At 34.8% G+C, this 19,729-nt stretch overlaps 1 protein-coding gene across 2 annotated transcripts; it reads right to left on the bottom strand.

Annotated features, from left to right (window-relative positions):
* Positions 1–3,320: 3,320 nt before the first annotated feature.
* On the bottom strand, positions 3,321–9,078 carry LOC128192756 (tetraspanin-18-like). 2 transcript variants are annotated; one of them, XM_052865709.1, is made up of 7 exons: positions 8,985–9,078; positions 8,217–8,441; positions 7,990–8,064; positions 6,344–6,460; positions 4,867–5,052; positions 4,347–4,430; positions 3,321–4,068 (listed from the first exon to the last, which is right to left on the bottom strand). In XM_052865709.1, the coding sequence occupies exons 1-7, from the start codon at positions 9,048–9,050 to the stop codon at positions 4,000–4,002; spliced, it is 822 nt and encodes a 273-aa protein (XP_052721669.1). In that variant the 5' UTR covers positions 9,051–9,078; the 3' UTR covers positions 3,321–3,999. The 2 variants fall into 2 exon arrangements, with proteins under 2 accessions (XP_052721669.1, XP_052721668.1); XM_052865708.1 differs by lacking the exon at positions 6,344–6,460.
* Positions 9,079–19,729: the final 10,651 nt, after the last annotated feature.

Here is a 19,729-nt window from a genome sequence, read left to right as displayed (position 1 = left end):
AAATGAATACACAATTTATTAAAATACAAGAAATACAGTTTCTAGAACTAGAACAATTTATATAATAATACATGTATATGGGTGTACATTTAGTTTGCACCTTAATTTTTTATAGTTGTAAGTGAAGAGCCAGTAGCAGTGTACATACAGTGTATAACGGCATGTACATCTACTTAATTATTACCAACAGTAGTAATTTTGCAAAGATTACTCTCTGAAATTTCATGGCCCCGTCGCAGCCTCCTGCCAATACATACCCCCTTCATTCTTAATAATGGAGCTGGGAAGATATATAGGCGGACTCCGGACCGTGGCTGCGAACGATACCCATGGACAGTTTTCCAATACGACGATGCGCTGTTTAACCTAGACATCGACCAGTATCATAACTTCTATGAATTTCTCCAACACAGACTAATATCTGAATCCTTTACAGAAATCCAATCTTGAACATTTGAGGATAAGATTGTTAACATTTCTTGAACTGGCTTGTTTCTGACCGAAACTGACCAACACTGATGTCAAGAGATATAAAAGCTTTAAATATGAGATTCTATATGTTGTTTTGTATGCAAGTTATCCATACAAGAACAGGACAATGTCTTTTTAATCACTTAAAACAGCTGTCTGACTGCGAAGCTACAGACTTATTTTGAAGATCTGAAAAAATTTGTAGGGGGTTCATTGGTGTCCTATCTACAACCATTTGTTTATGTTGTAACTTTGTCTCAAAATAGGGTACCCTATTTTCATCCGTTGGCATGGGATCTAGTTTGAGACTCCCGTGTCTATGGAGACACATTGAGGTTTCATTTTCATAGGAAAACATAAATGTCAATTCAAAATATCCGTGTTAATTTGATATGCATTTTATCCGTTCTACAATTATAAATTAAAGTAAATTCTTTTTAGATGTGGGATAGGGGTTCAAAAAAGTGATTGTCTTAAATTAAAAAAGTATACATTATATTTCAATGAAAATAAATCTTCAATGTACCTTCACAGACACAGACAAATATATCTTGTGGTTTTTGAGGCCCATTTTAAGAATAAGGAACCCCACTTTGAGATAAAGTTACATTTAGACCTTTTTCTCAACAAATGGTTGTAGAGAGAACACCAATGAACTCTCTTCATATTTTTTCAGATTTTTAAATCTTCAAAATAAGTCTGTAGCTTATTGTTTACATTATAATGTTTACATTCTTATCCTCAAATGTACAAGATGGCCGCAACATCTCCCTTAATTAGTCAGCCCGCGAGCTAACTAATAAGTCACTGGCAAAAATGACGTCACGTCGTTCGTTTACGTTGTGGTTTGGGCTTATTTAAATGGAAAATGAAGTCATTTAAAGACTTCTGATACGTCTTTGTAACGATCTGTAAATGCTCTGGATATATTATACAGCCAAAGCTTGTCACTCCTGTATTATCACTTAGAAAGTTTAACAATTTAAAAAGTTTTCGGTACAACGCTGCAATCGCCCCTCTAAGTTTTTACAAATTATTTTCCATTATATTCAAATCAGGGGACTGTACCGGCCAGCTAATGAAATTGATATTATTTCTAGCCTTATAATTTTCAACATCTCTGGCTCTATGTATAGGGACATTGCAATCTTGAAGCAAGAAATTTTGATAGTGACGTGCTTCTACTGGCCATAAGTTATTGCCATTGTACTTACAGGCCTGTTAATAGTTCCTTCGACAGTCACCCCCCCCCCCCCCCCAAGATCATGACACTTTGGGCTTTCGTTTAGCTAGGGGACACACGTACTTGGGTGACATGGCTTCATCCCTGAGCCGCCGTATGAAAATCCTCTGGTTAGCACCCAAAAAAACTTGGCTCTCGTCAGTAAAAATGACTTTATCACACTGATCATTAACATTCCATCTGACTTTAACCCTACTCACATTTTCTTCTTTAAAACACTTCTGTGGTACCCTTGTTGATATAAACATCGCTGTGCAGTTCATTGAGACACTTGTCTGGGTCTGTGACAGTGTTGATCATAGCTGTTGGTTAAATCACCCAAATGGACAAGTATGGTTGTCCGAAGCCGCCTCACTAAAGATCTTTCATCTCTGGGGTCCAGACTCCGTGGGCTCCCGCTGAGAGGTTTGTTTTTTGTGCACCCCCTCTTCTTAAATCTTACTATAATATGGAAACTGTTCTACCACGAATGCTTAGTGTATTAGCAATATGCTGTAATGTATAACCCTCATTCTTCACAAATACAATATTTTTCACGTCGTAGTTCAATTCTTTTTTTTTAATTTCTGCCATTTTTAAAATGTCTACAATGTACAATCTGCTACAGGTAAAGCAGATGACATGTAACTTCCGGAAATTACGTAAGAAGGGATATTTCAAAATGTTTAAAATAGAACAGATACTGTAAACTTTATTCTGCGTAATTTTTACGACCGCCGCCATTTTGCCGACTTAAAGCACGTGTCTGTAGTCAGGTCGTCTCATGTCCAGGTACCTATTTCAACCACTGGGTGGAGAGTGTTCACAAGTAGAGAAAAGCAGGGATGTATAGACGTCCCTGAGTAAAGTAACTTGCCCAAGGTTACAAGGTTACCGTGATAACGACAGACCGGACTCGAACATGAGGCTATTGTGTCAAAATCAATCGACGCTCTCAAATGCGCCAACACAAAAATACAGTGTTCCTTTATGATCCCCAAACCCCGCTACTTTAATTTTTATGACACATGACAACATGGCGATTTCAACCCATTATGAAACAGTTTATATCAATCATCAAATCTTGTTGTTTTATTTCTGTAGCGCAATAGATGTAGCTTCATTCTACTGACCCGCAGGTCCCGAGTTCGAATACTGCAGGGACCTTTCTTTTCATTGATGCGGTAAAATTTTAAAAGTTTATTTTTGCAAAATTGAATTTTATTGTTATTTTCAAGTCGAACGCATGCTAGAAATCCATTTCGTTTAAGTAATTAATAAGCGTGGGCTTACACGCATAAAGTTTTCCAATTAAATGTGTTCAGGACATTGAATTTAATTTTTCTAAAACTTTATGTTCTATGAAGTAAAACGTGAAAAACCTTCAGATATGAAAGAAAGTCCGACCTCATATTTTTGCGAGAGTCACGTCAAACCTTTCATTTCAATATAATTATTACAGTCTTGCACCATACATCCAACAATTATATAAAAACTCATTTCCATCATTAACTTAATTTCGTTACAACGACTTTTCGTGAAATTAAACAAATACAAAACGGTATTAATTTTACATTAAAAAACATGTCTTGGCAAATAACCAAAAATTAAAACTATAACAGTTTCCAATGTTATATTTTCCTTTTTGTACATGAATACAATGAAAATACATTTAAATATAAAAAGATTCAGACTGTAAAGTTGAGCAAGAGTTAAACGAGATGTTTGTGAAACACTTATGCCCCCTCCCTTGGAAACATCCACGAAGACAATTAACGGAAACTGTAAATAATCAGAATTTTTTTAAGTCCAAGGAGCATAACTCTGTCGAAAATTCCTCGATCATAATTATTCAAAATCAAACTTGACCTAGACATTATTATGATAAATCAGTATACTAAATCTTATTTCAATATGTGCAACCTCTGCGAAGAAAATAAACTACAAATAGATGGAATTTTTATTAAGTCCGAGAGGCATAACTCTAGATATGTCAAAAATTGCACGATTGCACCCCAAATCGAACTTGACCTAGATATTATCATGATAAATCTGTATACTTAATTTAAACTCAGTACATGCATAAACGGAAACCATTGGTGAACCGACTGACCGACAGACTGACAGACGGACAGCAGCAAAGCAATATGCCCACCCTTCGTCGAAGGGGAGGGGGGGGGGGCATAAAAAATATAAATAAATTTGGAATCCCAATTTATCACACTTATATAAGAGGTCTAACGTCAACACATTGGTTTTCGGATGTGATGAACAATATTTTAAGTGAATGCACACAGTTTTTTTTTTCACACTGGAAAAGACTCCGTCCTAGTTCTAGATTTGTAAAGGGCAATGATGAATACAACAGCAAACATCTGGAAAAAGTTTTAAAAAATAGTTTATATACACAAAGGTGAATCATTTAATCATAGGTGATTATTTCATTTTATAATAACTATCGACATTCAATTCAAATAATCTATAGTTTTTATTTCATAGTAATTGTAGAAATGTTACATGTATCAGGTAAAAAAAATCTTTCAATAAATATAGAAGATTGTCTATTACGTTGAATTTTACTGAATTTAATTAAGATTTTACAAATTTAAAATGAATTATTTTTTATGCCCACAATACATATTTAATAAACAACCTGAGTGGCAATTACGGCAAACAAGTTTCCGGAAATTGAATTGGAATAAGTCAGGATTATATGTTCCATTCGATCAAAGCAGCCCTATGAAATATAGGATGTACATTTCTTAAATACATATAACATTCAGTCACAGTCAACAATATTAGTAATAAATAATACAAATCCTTTCACAATATAAAAAAATCCCCATGAATTAAGAGCATTGTTTTCACAACTTTTGTAAAAATTCCATAATATTTTAAAAAGCTCATAAAAAAGATAAAAAGCATGTCACAACCGCAGCCTTAAACTACTATATATATATATATATATATATATATATATATATATATATATATATATATATATATATATATATATATCAATGCAACCCTGCAAAATCCGATGATTCTCTTAGACTTATCAACATTTCATCTTGTTTGAGAAATATACCAAAATATTTCAAAAGAAAAAAATCTATTTCAGGTCCATTAAAAAGACCCTCGGTGAAATGAATCAAACTTAACCTCAGAATCACCTTTTCATTATATATGAGAGAATTTGCCGTGGCCGGACATTGAATTGCGATGTTAAGAATGCCAGATCTTTGGCAGCAGGTTTTCGGCAAAGTGACTTTTTGACAGTTTCTTGTAATTATACACCAAGGACTCCTCACAAAAGCATTTGTGTTATCAGCAAATGAATTTTCGTCACAGCAGCCAATCTAGAGGATTGAGAATTAAACAGTTAAAAAAAAATACATGTATTTCATTTCATTTCAGAGTAAATATCAATCTTCTTTTTTAAAAGAAAATAAATATTATTTGATCCAGGGACATTTTTAAGCGAACACAGAATCTTTGGAAACCGAATTTTGCATCAAAATAGATCGACTATAGTATGTCTTTTTGCGCGTTATTGATACACTAAACAGTAAATGTAGGATGCATTGCAAACAGATATTGTTTTAACATAATATTTGCAATGCAAATCCAAGAGTAAGAATACTGTATAACTTGTAATACAGTCAATTCAATATTCTAGATTGAATAATAATTTTGCATACCTTGAACTGTTTATTAAAAAATGGTTCTTGGTTTTTTTTAATTAGCTCTACTCTTTGTTTTGTTATTAAGTAACTCTTAAAATATCATATTTTGATGTTTAAACTAATTATACCCCCCGCCCCCCATTTGGGGGGGGGGGGGGTTATATAGGAATCACTTCGTCCGTCCGTCCATCCGTCCGTCTGTCTGTGCAAAATTTGTGTCCGGTCCATATCTTTCTTATGGAGAAACATTGGAAGATTGCTTATGACCTAAGAGTGTGTTATGACCTTGACCCAAGGTCATTTCGGGAAGGTCAAGGGCAGAAAAAGTGCAAAATTCGTGTCCGGTCAATATCTGCCTTATGGAGAAGCATTGAATGTTCTTACTTCACACAAAGATTGCTTATAACCTAAGGGTGTGTCATGACCTTGACCCAAGGTCAATTGAGGAAGTTCAAGGCCATTGTTTAAAAAATGCTTAATTCCTGTCTGTGTCATGTCTTGTATTAATGGAAATAATAAGAAGCTAAAATTTGTCACAAAGCTTGCTTGTCTCAGGCCACATAAAACTATTCTTTAGATTCTCATCCCTGTCTCTCTGAAAATGGCCCTGATGTATTTTTTTAAAAAAAAAAACATGTGTGGAAAAAAGATTTCGGACAAAAATCGGGCTCAGTATACCAATAATTCAAAATGTTTGAAATAAAATGGATTTTAAAGAATGGAAATTAGTTTGTGTATTCATATTAGCATTAACAGTTTTAAAAAATAGAGCAGTTGTTATTTGTAGAAATTGGACTGTGAAATAGATTCATCCAATATTTTCTATAATAGAAAAAATACACGAGTTATGATTTTTCCTTAGCGGGGGTATCAATTGTGAGCTTGTTTTTAATTTTCCATTTAAAGTTAAAAAATATTGTTGATGTTTGCGCTATCGTCTACTTTACAGTTTACGTTGACTTACCGTTAATGATGCAGAGTGTACTGCATTGAAAACTATACTATCAATGCTCAACAAGGAGTCGTCATTTAAATTTTTTGGTAAAGTTTTGAGCAACAGGATTTTGTTTTCAGGAGTAAACTGAAAAAAATTAAGAAATAAAAAATTCAAGTCAGTCCCAACTCCGATATATATATATATATATATATATATATATATATATATATATATATATATATATATATATATATATATATAAAAACATTAAAAATAACCAACGACACGAACAATAAAGTAAAATATTGTCAAATTTTCGGGACAACCCGTCCCTTCTTCAGGAAAACAAAATAAAAACTTCATATGAAAGAAGAAAAACGTCTACAACACTAGAACTAAACTAAAAACTGAATAATATATAAAAACTAAATAATATATAAACACCGGATCGAAACGTGGCAACTACATCTTTGTATTATCTTTGTTCGTGTCGTTGGTTATTTTTAGTGCTTTTTTATACCTCATCCTATAACCGTGAATCTTTTGATCCGACACTATAGATAACGAGTGTTGTTGGTTTGTTAGTGCTTCTTTTATATATATATATATATATATATATATATATATATATATATATATATATATATATATATATATATATATATATATATATATATATATATATATACATGATTTCATATGCTTCATTCTAATATTGTCTTAATTTTAAAAATTACAAATGTATGACGTAAAGACGGAATTCATATTACTTATTTTCTGAGAGGAGAGCTATTCACCTCTTTGCGCTATAAATATTTCATATATCAATTTTTGATCATACGTAGTACTTCTTGACAAAAATGAAACAAATGCAATTTATGTCGTTAAAAATATAGGTACAGATAATTCGAATCTAAATGAATTTTCACTTTCTAAGATGAAAAACCTGGATGCATGATAACGTTAATAAAGCATATTTTAAAGAAAAGTTTCGATAACATCAAAGGTGTCAAGTTTTAACTAATATACACCATGGAATCGCCGTTTGTTAACGACTATAGATGCTGATTCTGAGTGCCCTGCCTTTTCACTCAAAATCAAATTTAAATGACCTGATTAGTTACGGAATTTAATACAAATAATTTACTTACTACTTTTTTACTTGGATAGTTTAATCTTAATTACATCCCAACGAATCATTGATATTTAATTAAAAACCAACAAATTAAATCGATCCAAAAAAAGACATCATGGTACATGTATATTTATTTTTATTCTTAACAATTTATTTTCTACGGGAAGAAAGAGAGAAAACGTTGGTTAACAAAACAGTGTGATTTACACTTCCTGATATCGATTTAAAGTGGGATTTTTCAGTGGTATAGGTATTTGTAAAAGTTATGAAAGATGTAGAAATAATATTGGACAACGTATGCATGTAGTTTCATTATTTTTTTTACTGAAAGGAATTTGTTTATTGAGATATTAATTAAATTATTATTTATGATATGTTGATTGCAGAGTTATAGACATGTGTATTATAATTCTTTATTTTAACAAAATCACAAACCTGTATTGTACCTATATACAAGGTGACCGCCCCCCCCCCCCCCCCCAAAAAAAGTAAACATAGGAGAAGAAAAGAACTCATGGTATTAGATGATTCAACTCACCACGTCTTTAATCCTGAACATGAAGAAAACAATTCCTATTTCCATGACAAACACCACTACCATCAATAAGGCATACTGTCCAACGAAAAATGACAATAAAGTAATGTGTTAGTTGAACTTTTCTTGCACATGTTACTCAAATTTAATATAATTTTGTTTTAACTTATTTTTTTAAAAGAAAAAGCTTTGAAAATATATAATTGTGAATTTGAAATAATAAAACTTACTAAAATTATTAAACATTTGCTTTCAAACCAGGTTCCTAGACACCCCAAGACGCCCGATATTACCAAAAGGACGCCAATGGCAACCATTGAAGATGACAGTGTGTTTAAAATGTCACCCAGATTGATCTCAACCACTTGCAATGTGTTAAGGAGCTGGAGCGCATCAAATGGAAGGATATTTATTTTGATAGCTATCCCTGCCATCACCTGACCAATACCAAAAACCTGGGGTAAAGAAATTCGGTGATAAGCTAAAGTGCGACAGAATTTACAATCAAAAAGATTTGTATTAGGTTATGTGACTAGGTAAAAAAAAACTACTTACATTATAAGTATGTTGTACTACATACACTTTTTGTACGTCTGATGTAAATGCGGAAATTGAAGGAATTCAAAACTGAGTTTGACACCTTTCAAAGTTTTAGCAATAGAAACTTTTTTTTTATCGATTTTTATGGTCGAGAGAACTTTAATGCAAAACTTAATTTAAAAATATTCTGTTGAATTATACAAATCTTGAAACGATAATAAAAGGGAAAATCATTATTCTTTTACAAGCGAGAAAGAGTTAAATGAAGACAATGTTACGTATGGTTTAAACATACTGAAATTGTTAAAAATGAACATGAATCATCATGTTGTCAAGTTTTATGTTGACGCGATTTCCTGTATTTCTTAATTCCCTCCACATCAACCTTTTATTTTGATTTATAGCAGGCTTTATCTCAATATATGCAAATAACAACAAGAGATAAAAGAAATACTTACTATTAGTACACCATTGATCAGGATGAATATTACTTTTACAGCTTTACAACAGTAATCAATCGCCATCTTGATTCAGTATCTCAAATTATAGTACATTGTACGTATTTCTTCCCGGACATAATAAAAAAAACCCGGTCAACTGAAAAACACAATCCTTTACTGAAGCCTCATCGTAGATGCAACGCATTTTCTAAGTTCAAATGTTCGTACATAATTTTTGTACGCTTTACGCTTGTGATTCATCAGAATAGAATTTTATAATAAAAAAAATGTACACTTGTCTAATGATGCTGTGTTTTTCGTTTATGCTACATGACCAATAAATGATATTTTGCATGCTTATGTGGTTTGTCCACTCTAGAAAAACGAATATTACGAACAAAACAGTAAAATTGGTAAGTAGTAGTTAATGATGACTTCAGATAAAATAATCAGAAACTCTTAAACTATTTAAACACCACGTTTTTAGTTTCCTAACCACAGTTGAATTAAAAAAATTATTAATTAATTATCCAATTCATGGTTATTACTTTCTGACATGTACAATTCGAAAAAAAAGACCTCAGCCGTGGTGGCATAGCTATGCCACAATAGAAGCAAATTCTGGTGAGCATATATTTGGTATTATTTCTCGGAAAACTCGAGTTTATAATGGACAACGGGACAAACCTCTTAGAAAGTTAGGCAATGATTAATGTTAGTTGATTTCCCGGATTTTAACTATAGACAGTCAATAATTATAATAATTGTATTCGTCATTTTTTGACGGTTTTAACTATAGTCCGTCAATTATTAATGTTTTCGTCATCATGTTGACAGTTTTATTTAGGATCTCTCATGATTTGCGTTGGTATATGATATTTATCCAACGAGTTGTGTGATTTCTACATGGTATCCCCGAGTCTTGGCGAGGCGATAGAAAACACACAACGAGTTATGTAATATTAAAGGGGCATGGTCACAATTTTTGTCAAAAATTATTTTTCCGATTTTAATGTATACAATGCTTCAATGAGGCATTTTTTTTTACATGCAACCAAAATTTGAGTGACATTCGTTGAGTTATAAGGGAGTTACAGAGCTTACAATTTTTCGCTATGTAAACAAAGCTTTTGTTTACATTTTGAATGCTGAAATGAAAATTCCAGTTTTAGACCTAAAATGAATTTGTTAAACGCTAGGAGCTGTTTCTTTATGCTTAACATGAATAAGAAGTTAGAAAAATCACTTTGAAAAAGCTTTTTTACAGGTATATTGAACCTATGTAAACAAAAACAGAGCACGAGCCTTGTTTACAAGATAAAGAATTGTGAGCTCAGTGTCTTGCTTATAACTACGATTGACTCTCAAATATCAATTGATCATTTAAAATGCATTTCTATAGCATTATAAATAATGAAAACAGAAAGATAGAATTTGACCAAAATCGAGACCATGCCCCTTTAAAAACTTATGAATGTTTGTGAAATTTGTTGACTGAAAATATTATCCCGGAAACATTTATGAAAATGCGTATATGACTTTTAAAGTAATATAATAAAAACTTCTAAATTAACAAAGAGAAAACGATATCTTTTCATGTGACACTATGTACTTTGAATTTTCGTTTGAAAATTGTATAATTACCGAGATTGTTCACGTGACGTGGCTTTTCGGTAAAGATACTGCGCAAAATGACATGACTTTTTGTATTGAAATCACTGCACATCTTCATACTGTGACTAGGTCTTACAGAGGTAACGAACAATAGGAAACTAGATATGACGATCAAAGTTTCTTTTTCTGGTCAAATATATTTGATATATTGCTTGTCATTATCTTGTCTAAAATGTTCAAACCCCTTTTAAATTCATAACTGTATACAAATAAATTTGTTTAGAATATAATTTAATCTGACCTTTCTAACCATATAATTACCAAAACATTTACTCAGAGAATACATTTTAAATAAAATTACAAATAAACTTAATTAGTTTAACGGCATATAATACAGGAATGGAAAATGTCCTTTGATGATACATATACATAGTTATTAGTGTTATTGTAACGTGTAATGTGGGTTCAAACCACGGATAATAATTTTCCCTAAACGTTTCCTACGTTTTTAAATGATTGGAGTAAAATCAACTCTTAAACACTTTTCATCAAATTAAATCAAACACGATGATTCTAACTGATTTATAACTAATTATTTTCCTTCAGCTATCCTTGTACAACACTTGGTCTGAAACCACTGTTTCAGACCACCGTTTCAGACCCTGTGCTGAACCTAGTCCGAACTTATTTATTTCTGAGCCTATGCTCCCGGACTATATGATATACCGTAATGTTTCAAATGGTCCACCCGCAGTATTTTGGGGTCCCGCAAATGAAACATAAAGCGTACCTACTATAATCGCTGTATCTCTGCTCTCTGAGGTCTTTTCTCCTCTGCGTCTATCAGCAGACTAACTACTATGCGCAGACGCGCTTCCTATTTATACCCTACGTCAATTCTGCTGACTCATCGCAGGGTCATCAAAACGTTTGAGACAGTTAACCACACCCAAGGAATAGCTTATGATTGAATATATTTGATTGACCCTGATTGCTCTATTTACATAATCAAAGGAATTTTCATTACATTACCCACGACTCCGAAATATATGCGACCCTGCATATGAAGTAAAACCAAATACGAACTCTTTTTTTTTCATAATACTTTTTTGATAAAGTTATTCAACAAAACAAAATGTTTTAGAAGCATAACAGGTTTCTGCCTGTTCATATCAATCAATGTCTTTCATTCCATGTACTCGAATTCTTCCTCTTCCACAATTTCTTCAACCTGCTTGTCATCCTTGGTGTAGGTTGACACGACTTTGTGCATCTTCCGCTTCTTCAAAACTCTCTTTTGTCCATCACTAGACTGATTCTCCGTCTGTTTGCTCAACGACTTGTACGTTTTTCCAAAACTGCATTTCGGAACGGAAGATGGGCAGACCCCGCTGCTTTGGGTTGAAACCAATGTTGTTGACCTCTTTGGTGCAAACACTGGAGCTGGTTCTGTACGCTTTCGCACAACTCTACCCTTTTCCAAAGGACTACGGCTCTCTGGTTTCGCACTATGCTTCTCTTTCTCACTTTCACCCTTATCTTCATTTGACGCTACTTGAGACTGCTCTTTGATCCCCTCTGAATTTTCTTCACAGGACTCGACTCCCTCGTCACTGGAACTGTCATCTGTACTGGATACCTGTCCAAGCAAATCACCTGGGTCCTTTGTAAGCCACCCCTCATCGCCGCTGTCAACACCATTGTCATTCTGATTGACTGATTCTCTCTCATGGAATTTCATCTCATGTCTGATCAAATATTCCTTCTTCTTGAATAATTTTCCACACGTTTTGCAAGAAAACTTGCCTCCCGTGCACCTCATCAAATGTTCAGGCCATTGGTTATCAACAACTTCTCCTTCACACAATGGACAATGATTTCTAACTTTAGCTTTTGTTACTTTCAGGTTCGGCATTTTCTACAAAATATAAAAAAAAAACAGCTTTATTACTTAATAATAAAGTTTTACACAACTTAATAGGACTCATAGTCCTCTAACCACTTCGGACGGCCACATTTTCTTTTAGGCCTGGTAGACTCGACAAGTACATCAACACTCTCTACAATCTTATCAGTTTCTTGCTCTTCTTCTGTTTCAGTATAACTGTCTAACAACTTCTCCTCTGAGAATTTGATCCCTCTTTTTGCGTAAACGATCACAATGTATAATCTGCCTTTCTCCTTTTCTTCCACATTTAACAGCGTAGAGAACATCGGACCATTTATCAAGGACTTCAAATGGCCCGCGCCAAAATGAAGTGAGTTTCGGAGAACAACCTATTTTCTTTTGTGGAAAATAAACAAAAACTTGGTCCCCTGGTTTGATTTCTCACAAAACATCTTCATGTCATGATAGTTTTTCTGTCTATTCATAGCAGCTTCTGTGTATTGACGAACAAAACTGTGAGTTCTCTCTATTCTCTCTCTAAGAGTCCAAGCCCATTCATTTGGACTCAATTCTTTTAGAGGCTCCGGCATCTCAAACTGCAAATCCAATGGCAAAGACGTTTCTCTTCCTAGCATAAGCATGTTAGGTGTAAAACCTGTCGATTCATGCTCAGCTGACCTATATGCCATCATAATATAGGGAATATGTGTGTCCCAATCTCTTTGATTTTCCTGTACGTATGCGCTAAGCATACTTGTTAAGGTTCGGTTGAACCTTTCTACCATCCCATCAGACTGGGGATGGTAGGCAGTGGTTCTCGTTTTCTGAATGTTTAAAAGTTTACACACTTCCCTAAAAAGTTCGCATTCAAATTGCCTGCCTTGGTCAGAATGTATTATTTTAGGTGTCCCACGCCTTACAATAACTTCCTCTACAATCAATTTAGCCACGGTCTTAGCCTCTATGTTTGGCATAGGAAAAGCCTCCGTCCACTTGGTAAAGTAGTCTGAGACTACTAAAATATATCTGTTGCCATTTTCTGTAACTGGAAGTTCGCCGAGAATATCAGCTGCTATGCGCTCTAAAGGCATTCCTGATGGAACTATCTGCATCGGTGCTATCTTTTTCTTGTTTGGATTCTTCCGCTTCATACAAATATCACAGCCTGTGACATATTGTCTAACATCTTGGTGCAACCCAGGCCAGTAGAACCTTTGCCTTACTCTTGCCAACGCTTTATGCACTCCAAGATGTCCCGAGTTTCTTTCATCATGACATAGTCTCAAAATCGTTCTTCTGTCAGAAAGAGGAATAACTTGCTGGAGTATTTCGTCATTTGTCTCGAACACTGTCCATTGTCTACATACAATTCCATTTACTAGTTTCAGTCTCTTCCATTGCTTCCATAGTGATTTCAGAAAATATCCTGCACTTCTTATATCTTCGAACGATGGTCTCTCATTTGCTTCTAGCCAAGACTTGACTAAAGCTATGTCTTTATCTGCTTCTTGACTTTCTTGCACTGACGTGCTGGCTGTATACTTTTCTTCGAAGACTGATCTAAATTGCCCTTTGCTTATAAGGTTTTTGCCATTGCAGTTATCCTTTCCACATTGTCTACATGGCATTCGGCTCAAAGCATCTGCATTCGTGTGCATTTTCCCTGGTCTATGTTGAATTTCGAATTCATAAGAAGAAAGTGTTTCGATCCATCTAGCAAGCTGACCTTCAGAATCTCTCTTGTTCAATAATCATCGTAATGAACTATGGTCTGTTCTAATTAAGAATGGCTTTCCGTACAAATAATGTCTGAAATGTTTCACAAAATGGACGATGGCCAGAAGTTCCTTACGTGTGACACAATATTTTCGTTCTGCTTTACTTAAACAGCGACTTGCATAGCAAATCACTTTTTCTTCCCCATCTTGTATTTGTGACAACACAGCGCCCATAGCCATGTCGCTGGCATCAGTGTCCAAAATAAATGGTTCTGTGAAGTCTGGGTGTGCTAGAATGGGTGCACTGATTAACCTATTTCGCAAAGTTTCAAACGACTTTTGACAATCGCTAGACCAAATGAATTTTGTTCCCTTCTCTGTCAAAGCATGTAATGGTTTCGCCAAAACTGCAAAGTTTGGAACGAATTTACGATAATAGCTACAGAAACCAATGAAGGATTTTAGTTCTGTTACATTACAAGGTTGAGGCCATTTCTTAATAACTTCAGTCTTCTTTGGGTCTGTGGAGATACCATGTTCAGACACAACATGTCCTAGGTAATCAACACTTCGTGAAAATAGCGCGCACTTTTTCGCCTTCAGTTTTAGTCCTGCTGCTGCAAGTTTGTCGAAGACTCTCGACAAATTAGTCTTTATTTCATCAAATGTCTTTGCATATACAATGACATCATCTAAATAGAAGAGACAAATGTCCCAGTGCAACCCTTGTAATGTTAACTCCATTAGCCTCTCGAACGTTGCGGGGGCGTTACACAGACCGAAAGGCATGACATTGAATTGATATAGCCCATTTCGAGTGACGAATGCTGTCTTGGCTTTGTCTTTTGGCTCCATCTCAATCTGCCAATAGCCTGAGTGTAAATCGAGGGTTGAAAACCATTTACACCCTGCCAGTTGGTCCAGGGTCTCATCAATGCGTGGAATTGGATAGGCGTCTTTTTCAGTTATAGCATTCAAACGCCTATAGTCTACACAAAATCGTGTAGAACCATCCTTCTTTTTCACAAGCACCACTCTAGAAGCCCAAGGACTGTTTGAGGGTTCTATTATCTTGTTTTCCAACATTTCCTTCACATGCTTTTCTACTTCTGTATTCATGTGTTCTGGGAGTCGTCTAGGAGCTTCCTTGATGGGTTTGTGATCACCGGTGTCAATGCTATGTTTAGCAAGTCCTGTTCTTCCCATGTCTTTATCGGATTTTGTAAATAGATTAGCATACTTTATTTGGAGTGTTTTGACTGCACCTGCTTCTGTTTTGCTCATATTCTGGCTAGTCCTTCTATACAACTCCTCTAAATGTTCAGGCAGTTTCTCAACTCACATTGTAGCTTGGTAATTTTCCTCTATTATACGGTCTATGGGTGACAATTGCCCAACCGTTGTTCCAGTGTGGATGATAACATTGTTGTCAGACGGATTAAAGAGTCTTACTGGAACAGTAGAACTACCTTTCACTACTGTTCTTCCAACCAATCCTCTGCCAGAACTCAAAAATGTTTCTGCTGGTTCCACTACTCCAACATCTAAGTGCATCTCTTCATTCTCTGGAACTACAACTTTTCCTTTTGTAACAATTTCCATTTTGGATGGTATGGATATAGTTTCAAGTGCTACAATTCTAAAGCATCCAATTCTCCCCTCAAACTCTAGTGAGTGAGTTTCATCTCCTAAGGTCAGTGTTCTGTCCTGCAAATTAATTATGCCCTTGTTAGCCTTCAAACAATCAAGGCCCAGAACAGCATCAACAGTCATGTCAGCAACCAGTGTTGTCTGATATAATATTTTGTTGCCAAACTTAAATTTGACAAGTGCTTTACCGTAAATTTGAAGAGGCGTACCAGACGCTGATAGAATACTTTGATTCGTTTCAGCTAATTCAATTTTGCACTTTTTATTTATCGCTTCAAACTTTTCCCGAGACACTAGTGTAACTGTAGCCCCTGTATCAACTAACGTCATGGCAGGAATATCATTTATGTTTCCTCTGACATACATTCCTGGTTCATTAGCATTTCTTTGAACGCCAATGCTTCCTTGGTACCCACGTGTTGCAATTGGTTTTCTCATTCCAAGCGTTGCCTTTTTGAAATGTCCGGAGCTGCCGGTTTTCCTTTCACCAGGTTTGTCAACTTTGTTCTTGTTCAGTAATGGAAACTTCTGATCATTTTTTCTGTTTGACTGGTTAAGTCTGCAATTTCTCTTTATATGACCAGGTTTGCCGCAATTGTAACACTTCATAGGATTTACTGGCACATTGTCGGTTCTATGAGATCCCTTCTGTTCATGTTTCAAATCATTAATTTCTTTCTGCAGTTTAACCAATATCTCCTTCATTGAACCGACAGTTTCCTCCAAACTTTCCCGCTTTGGTTCAGGCTTAATTTGATCCCCAACTTCTCTTAGAAATCCGGTTTCTTCATACTTGTTACGTTCTGCACCAACAAATGCATCAAGCTCTACTGCGTGTCTTATAGCATCGTTGAGATCATGTGGCCTGGATTGTTTTATCCTCAGACGCATGTCTGCGCTTGTAAGAGCATCAATGAAATACTCTTTGGCGAGAGTTTCACAAACATCCGCTGGGGCAGTAGGATAGGCCAGCCGTGTCATTCGTCTGACATCTTGTCCGAGCTGTGGTATCGTCTCACTAGCTTTTTGTCTTCTTTCTCTGAGCTGAGCTCTATATAGTTCCGTTTGGTTGGCTGGGGAAAATCTCTCTTCTAGAGCTTTTGATAGTGCCCTGAAATTCATCTGTAATGTTTCAGCCAGGTTTCCAAGCACTCCTTGAGCCTGACCTCTAAGGGAAACAGCCAGATACATTCCCTTTTCAGCCTCGGACCAATGGTTCAAACAAGCACACGCATTAAAATGTGATTTATAATCCACCCATGAAGTTGAACCATCGTATGTTGCTGGTTTCAGCTTACCAGGCTTATCCATATTCCCTTGCTCATCATACGTGCGAGCCTGCGGCACATCCCTGTTTCTACGAGTTGTTATATTTCTTGGCATATTGTCTGGCGTATCTAAATACATCGACGATGTTTGCTTTTGAACCCTGTCTTTTCTATCGTAAAGTTCAAACGAATCTTCTCTCTGGGCATACATCTTAGTTTTAGGTCTTGCACCTTTGGCATCATAGTTTTCTTCCGTGGTATGCTCTACACCACGTCCAGACGCTCCAATTCCTGAATCTCTCACAGTCCCAGGCGTTGACTGTGCCCTGTGTTCTTTAATCTTCATGCTTTCATTAGAAAGCTCCTTAATTCTCTCCTCAAGAAAACTGATTTCTTCATCTATCTTATCCATGATTTTTATTTCTTAACCCTGTATGAATATCTCTTAATAACTTGTTTCAAACATGAAAAGTAAATATGAACAAACAAAAATTCTATCTAAAACTACAATAGTTTGAAACGCTATAAACTTAATCACAGTGAAAAGAAAATTAAGTTGGTTTGAATTATCCCACCGCTGTCACCAAAAATTTTTAACGTGTAATGTGGGTTCAAACCACGGATATTAATTTTCCCTAAACGTTTCCTACGTTTTTAAATGATTGGAGTAAAATCAACTCTTAAACACTTTTCATCAAATTAAATCAAACACGATGATTCTAACTGATTTATAACTAATTATTTTCCTTCAGCTATCCTTGTACAACACTTGGTCTGAAACCACTGTTTCAGACCACCGTTTCAGACCCTGTGCTGAACCTAGTCCGAACTTATTTATTTCTGAGCCTTTGCTCCCGGACTATATGATATACCGTAATGTTTCAAAAGGTCCACCCGCAGTATTTTGGGGTCCCGCAAATGAAACATAAAGCGTACCTACTATAATCGCTGTATCTCTGCTCTCTGAGGTCTTCTCTCCTCTGCGTCTATCAGCAGACTAACTACTATGCGCAGACGCGCTTCCTATTTATACCCTACGTCAATTCTGCTGACTCATCGCAGGGTCATCAAAACGTTTGAGACAGTTAACTACACCCAAGGAATAGCTTATGATTGAATATATTTGATTGACCCTGATTGCTCTATTTACATAATCAAAGGAATTTTCATTACATTATATCTTTTAGTTTCGATTATCAGAACAGTAGAGTATGAATGTATGTTTCCGCCCCCTGTATGCAATTTATTGTTCTATAAACTATGTCAACATACAAGCTAAAAAAGGTCGACATGCAGGATAACTGTATCGACAAGTAACATGATTTTGCTGATCTGCAAAATTATATGCAATTCAATATATATCAGAAAAGATTTTGTAAAGAGTCAAAAGATATCAAGTATTGTCAATGGATGATTTCAAGCCTGCAAGATGCTACTTTTTTATGTCGATGTGAGACCTATTTTTATGTCGACATGCAAATTATATATGTATGTTGATATGTACCTTATAAATAAGGTGCATATCAACATACATATGACACACAACTTATTTAATGTTGACCCGCAAGATATATATGGTGCCATGCAATTTATTAAATAATGTTATCATTGTCAACATACAGCATACATGTATTTATGTTGACTTGCGAAATGAATATGTTGACATGCGACTTTTCATGTTAACATGAAATTTATAAAGGTTGATTAACATGCATCAGAAGTTTCACGTTAAAAACATCACCCATTTCAACATAATCATGTTGTATATCATTCCATTGACGTAACATCAACTACCCCTTATTTCTGGTATGACATCAAGATTTGTATGACGTAATTATAGATCCCTGGTAACTGCTTTATGTGCTAATCAGCACAAAGATGACTAAGTAAGTAAGTAATAATTGACTTCAGATTTAAAATTTATTTTTTTTTTGGGGGGGGGGGGGGTGTTGTAGTTTCCGTAAAAAGTAAGAGGTGGCAAGCATTTAATCTATTTCTACAGAAAACAAAGTTTGCAATGGTTTTAAATAGTGTTTTAAAAACACCAGATTACCCATATACCATGATATGTTTTCCTGAAATAAGTGGACTTGGAAAGGGTTCAATTAAATTGTATTCTTTTATATAAAAATAGTTTCAAATATTGAATTTTGTTGCATTTTAGTCTATTTTTAAGTATTTCAATAGAGATTAAAAGAAACGAATAATGAGATAAATAGTGACAATATTTGAGGAAAAATTCAAGCATATAAAATAACCCTCATATTAGTCAATTATAAAATTATATATTTTCACGATTTTTTCATATCATCAAATAGAAATGCAAGCCGCAAACCATAGCTTAATTCGCTGCACGTCGACATAAAGAAGTTAAATCTTATCTCTCTCTCTCTCTCTCTCTCTCTCTCTCTCTCTCTCTCTCTCTCGTTTCACATTCAAATCTCAATATCTGCAAATGAAAAATGGGACCAAATTGCAATTAAAGACTGAAGCTTGTCTGCATAATACTTTTGAAGTTAAATCTGACGTGTGACGTGCATTCTTTCGAAAAATATTCGTCAAAATAGTCCACCAATCTCCCTTATAAATTAGAAATGACCATTTCTGATAGGACTAAAGATAAAA

Source organism: Crassostrea angulata, chromosome 7, assembly GCF_025612915.1.
Source record: "Crassostrea angulata isolate pt1a10 chromosome 7, ASM2561291v2, whole genome shotgun sequence".
NCBI lineage: Eukaryota > Metazoa > Mollusca > Bivalvia > Ostreida > Ostreidae > Magallana > Magallana angulata.
Note: the sequence above shows the minus strand (reverse complement) of the source record. Positions and strands in the feature narration are given on the sequence as shown.

Excerpts from the sequence above, each read along its gene's own strand:
- LOC128192756 (XM_052865709.1), bottom strand. The coding sequence starts at position 9,050 with ATGGCGATTGATTACTGTTGTAAAGCTGTAAAAGTAATATTCATCCTG. Across the intron at positions 8,065-8,216 it reads GCAAATGTTTAATAATTTTA|TATGCCTTATTGATGGTAGT; the intron begins GTAAGTTTTATT and ends TTCGTTGGACAG. Across the intron at positions 5,053-6,343 it reads TACACTCTGCATCATTAACG|ATTGGCTGCTGTGACGAAAA; the intron begins GTAAGTCAACGT and ends TCAATCCTCTAG.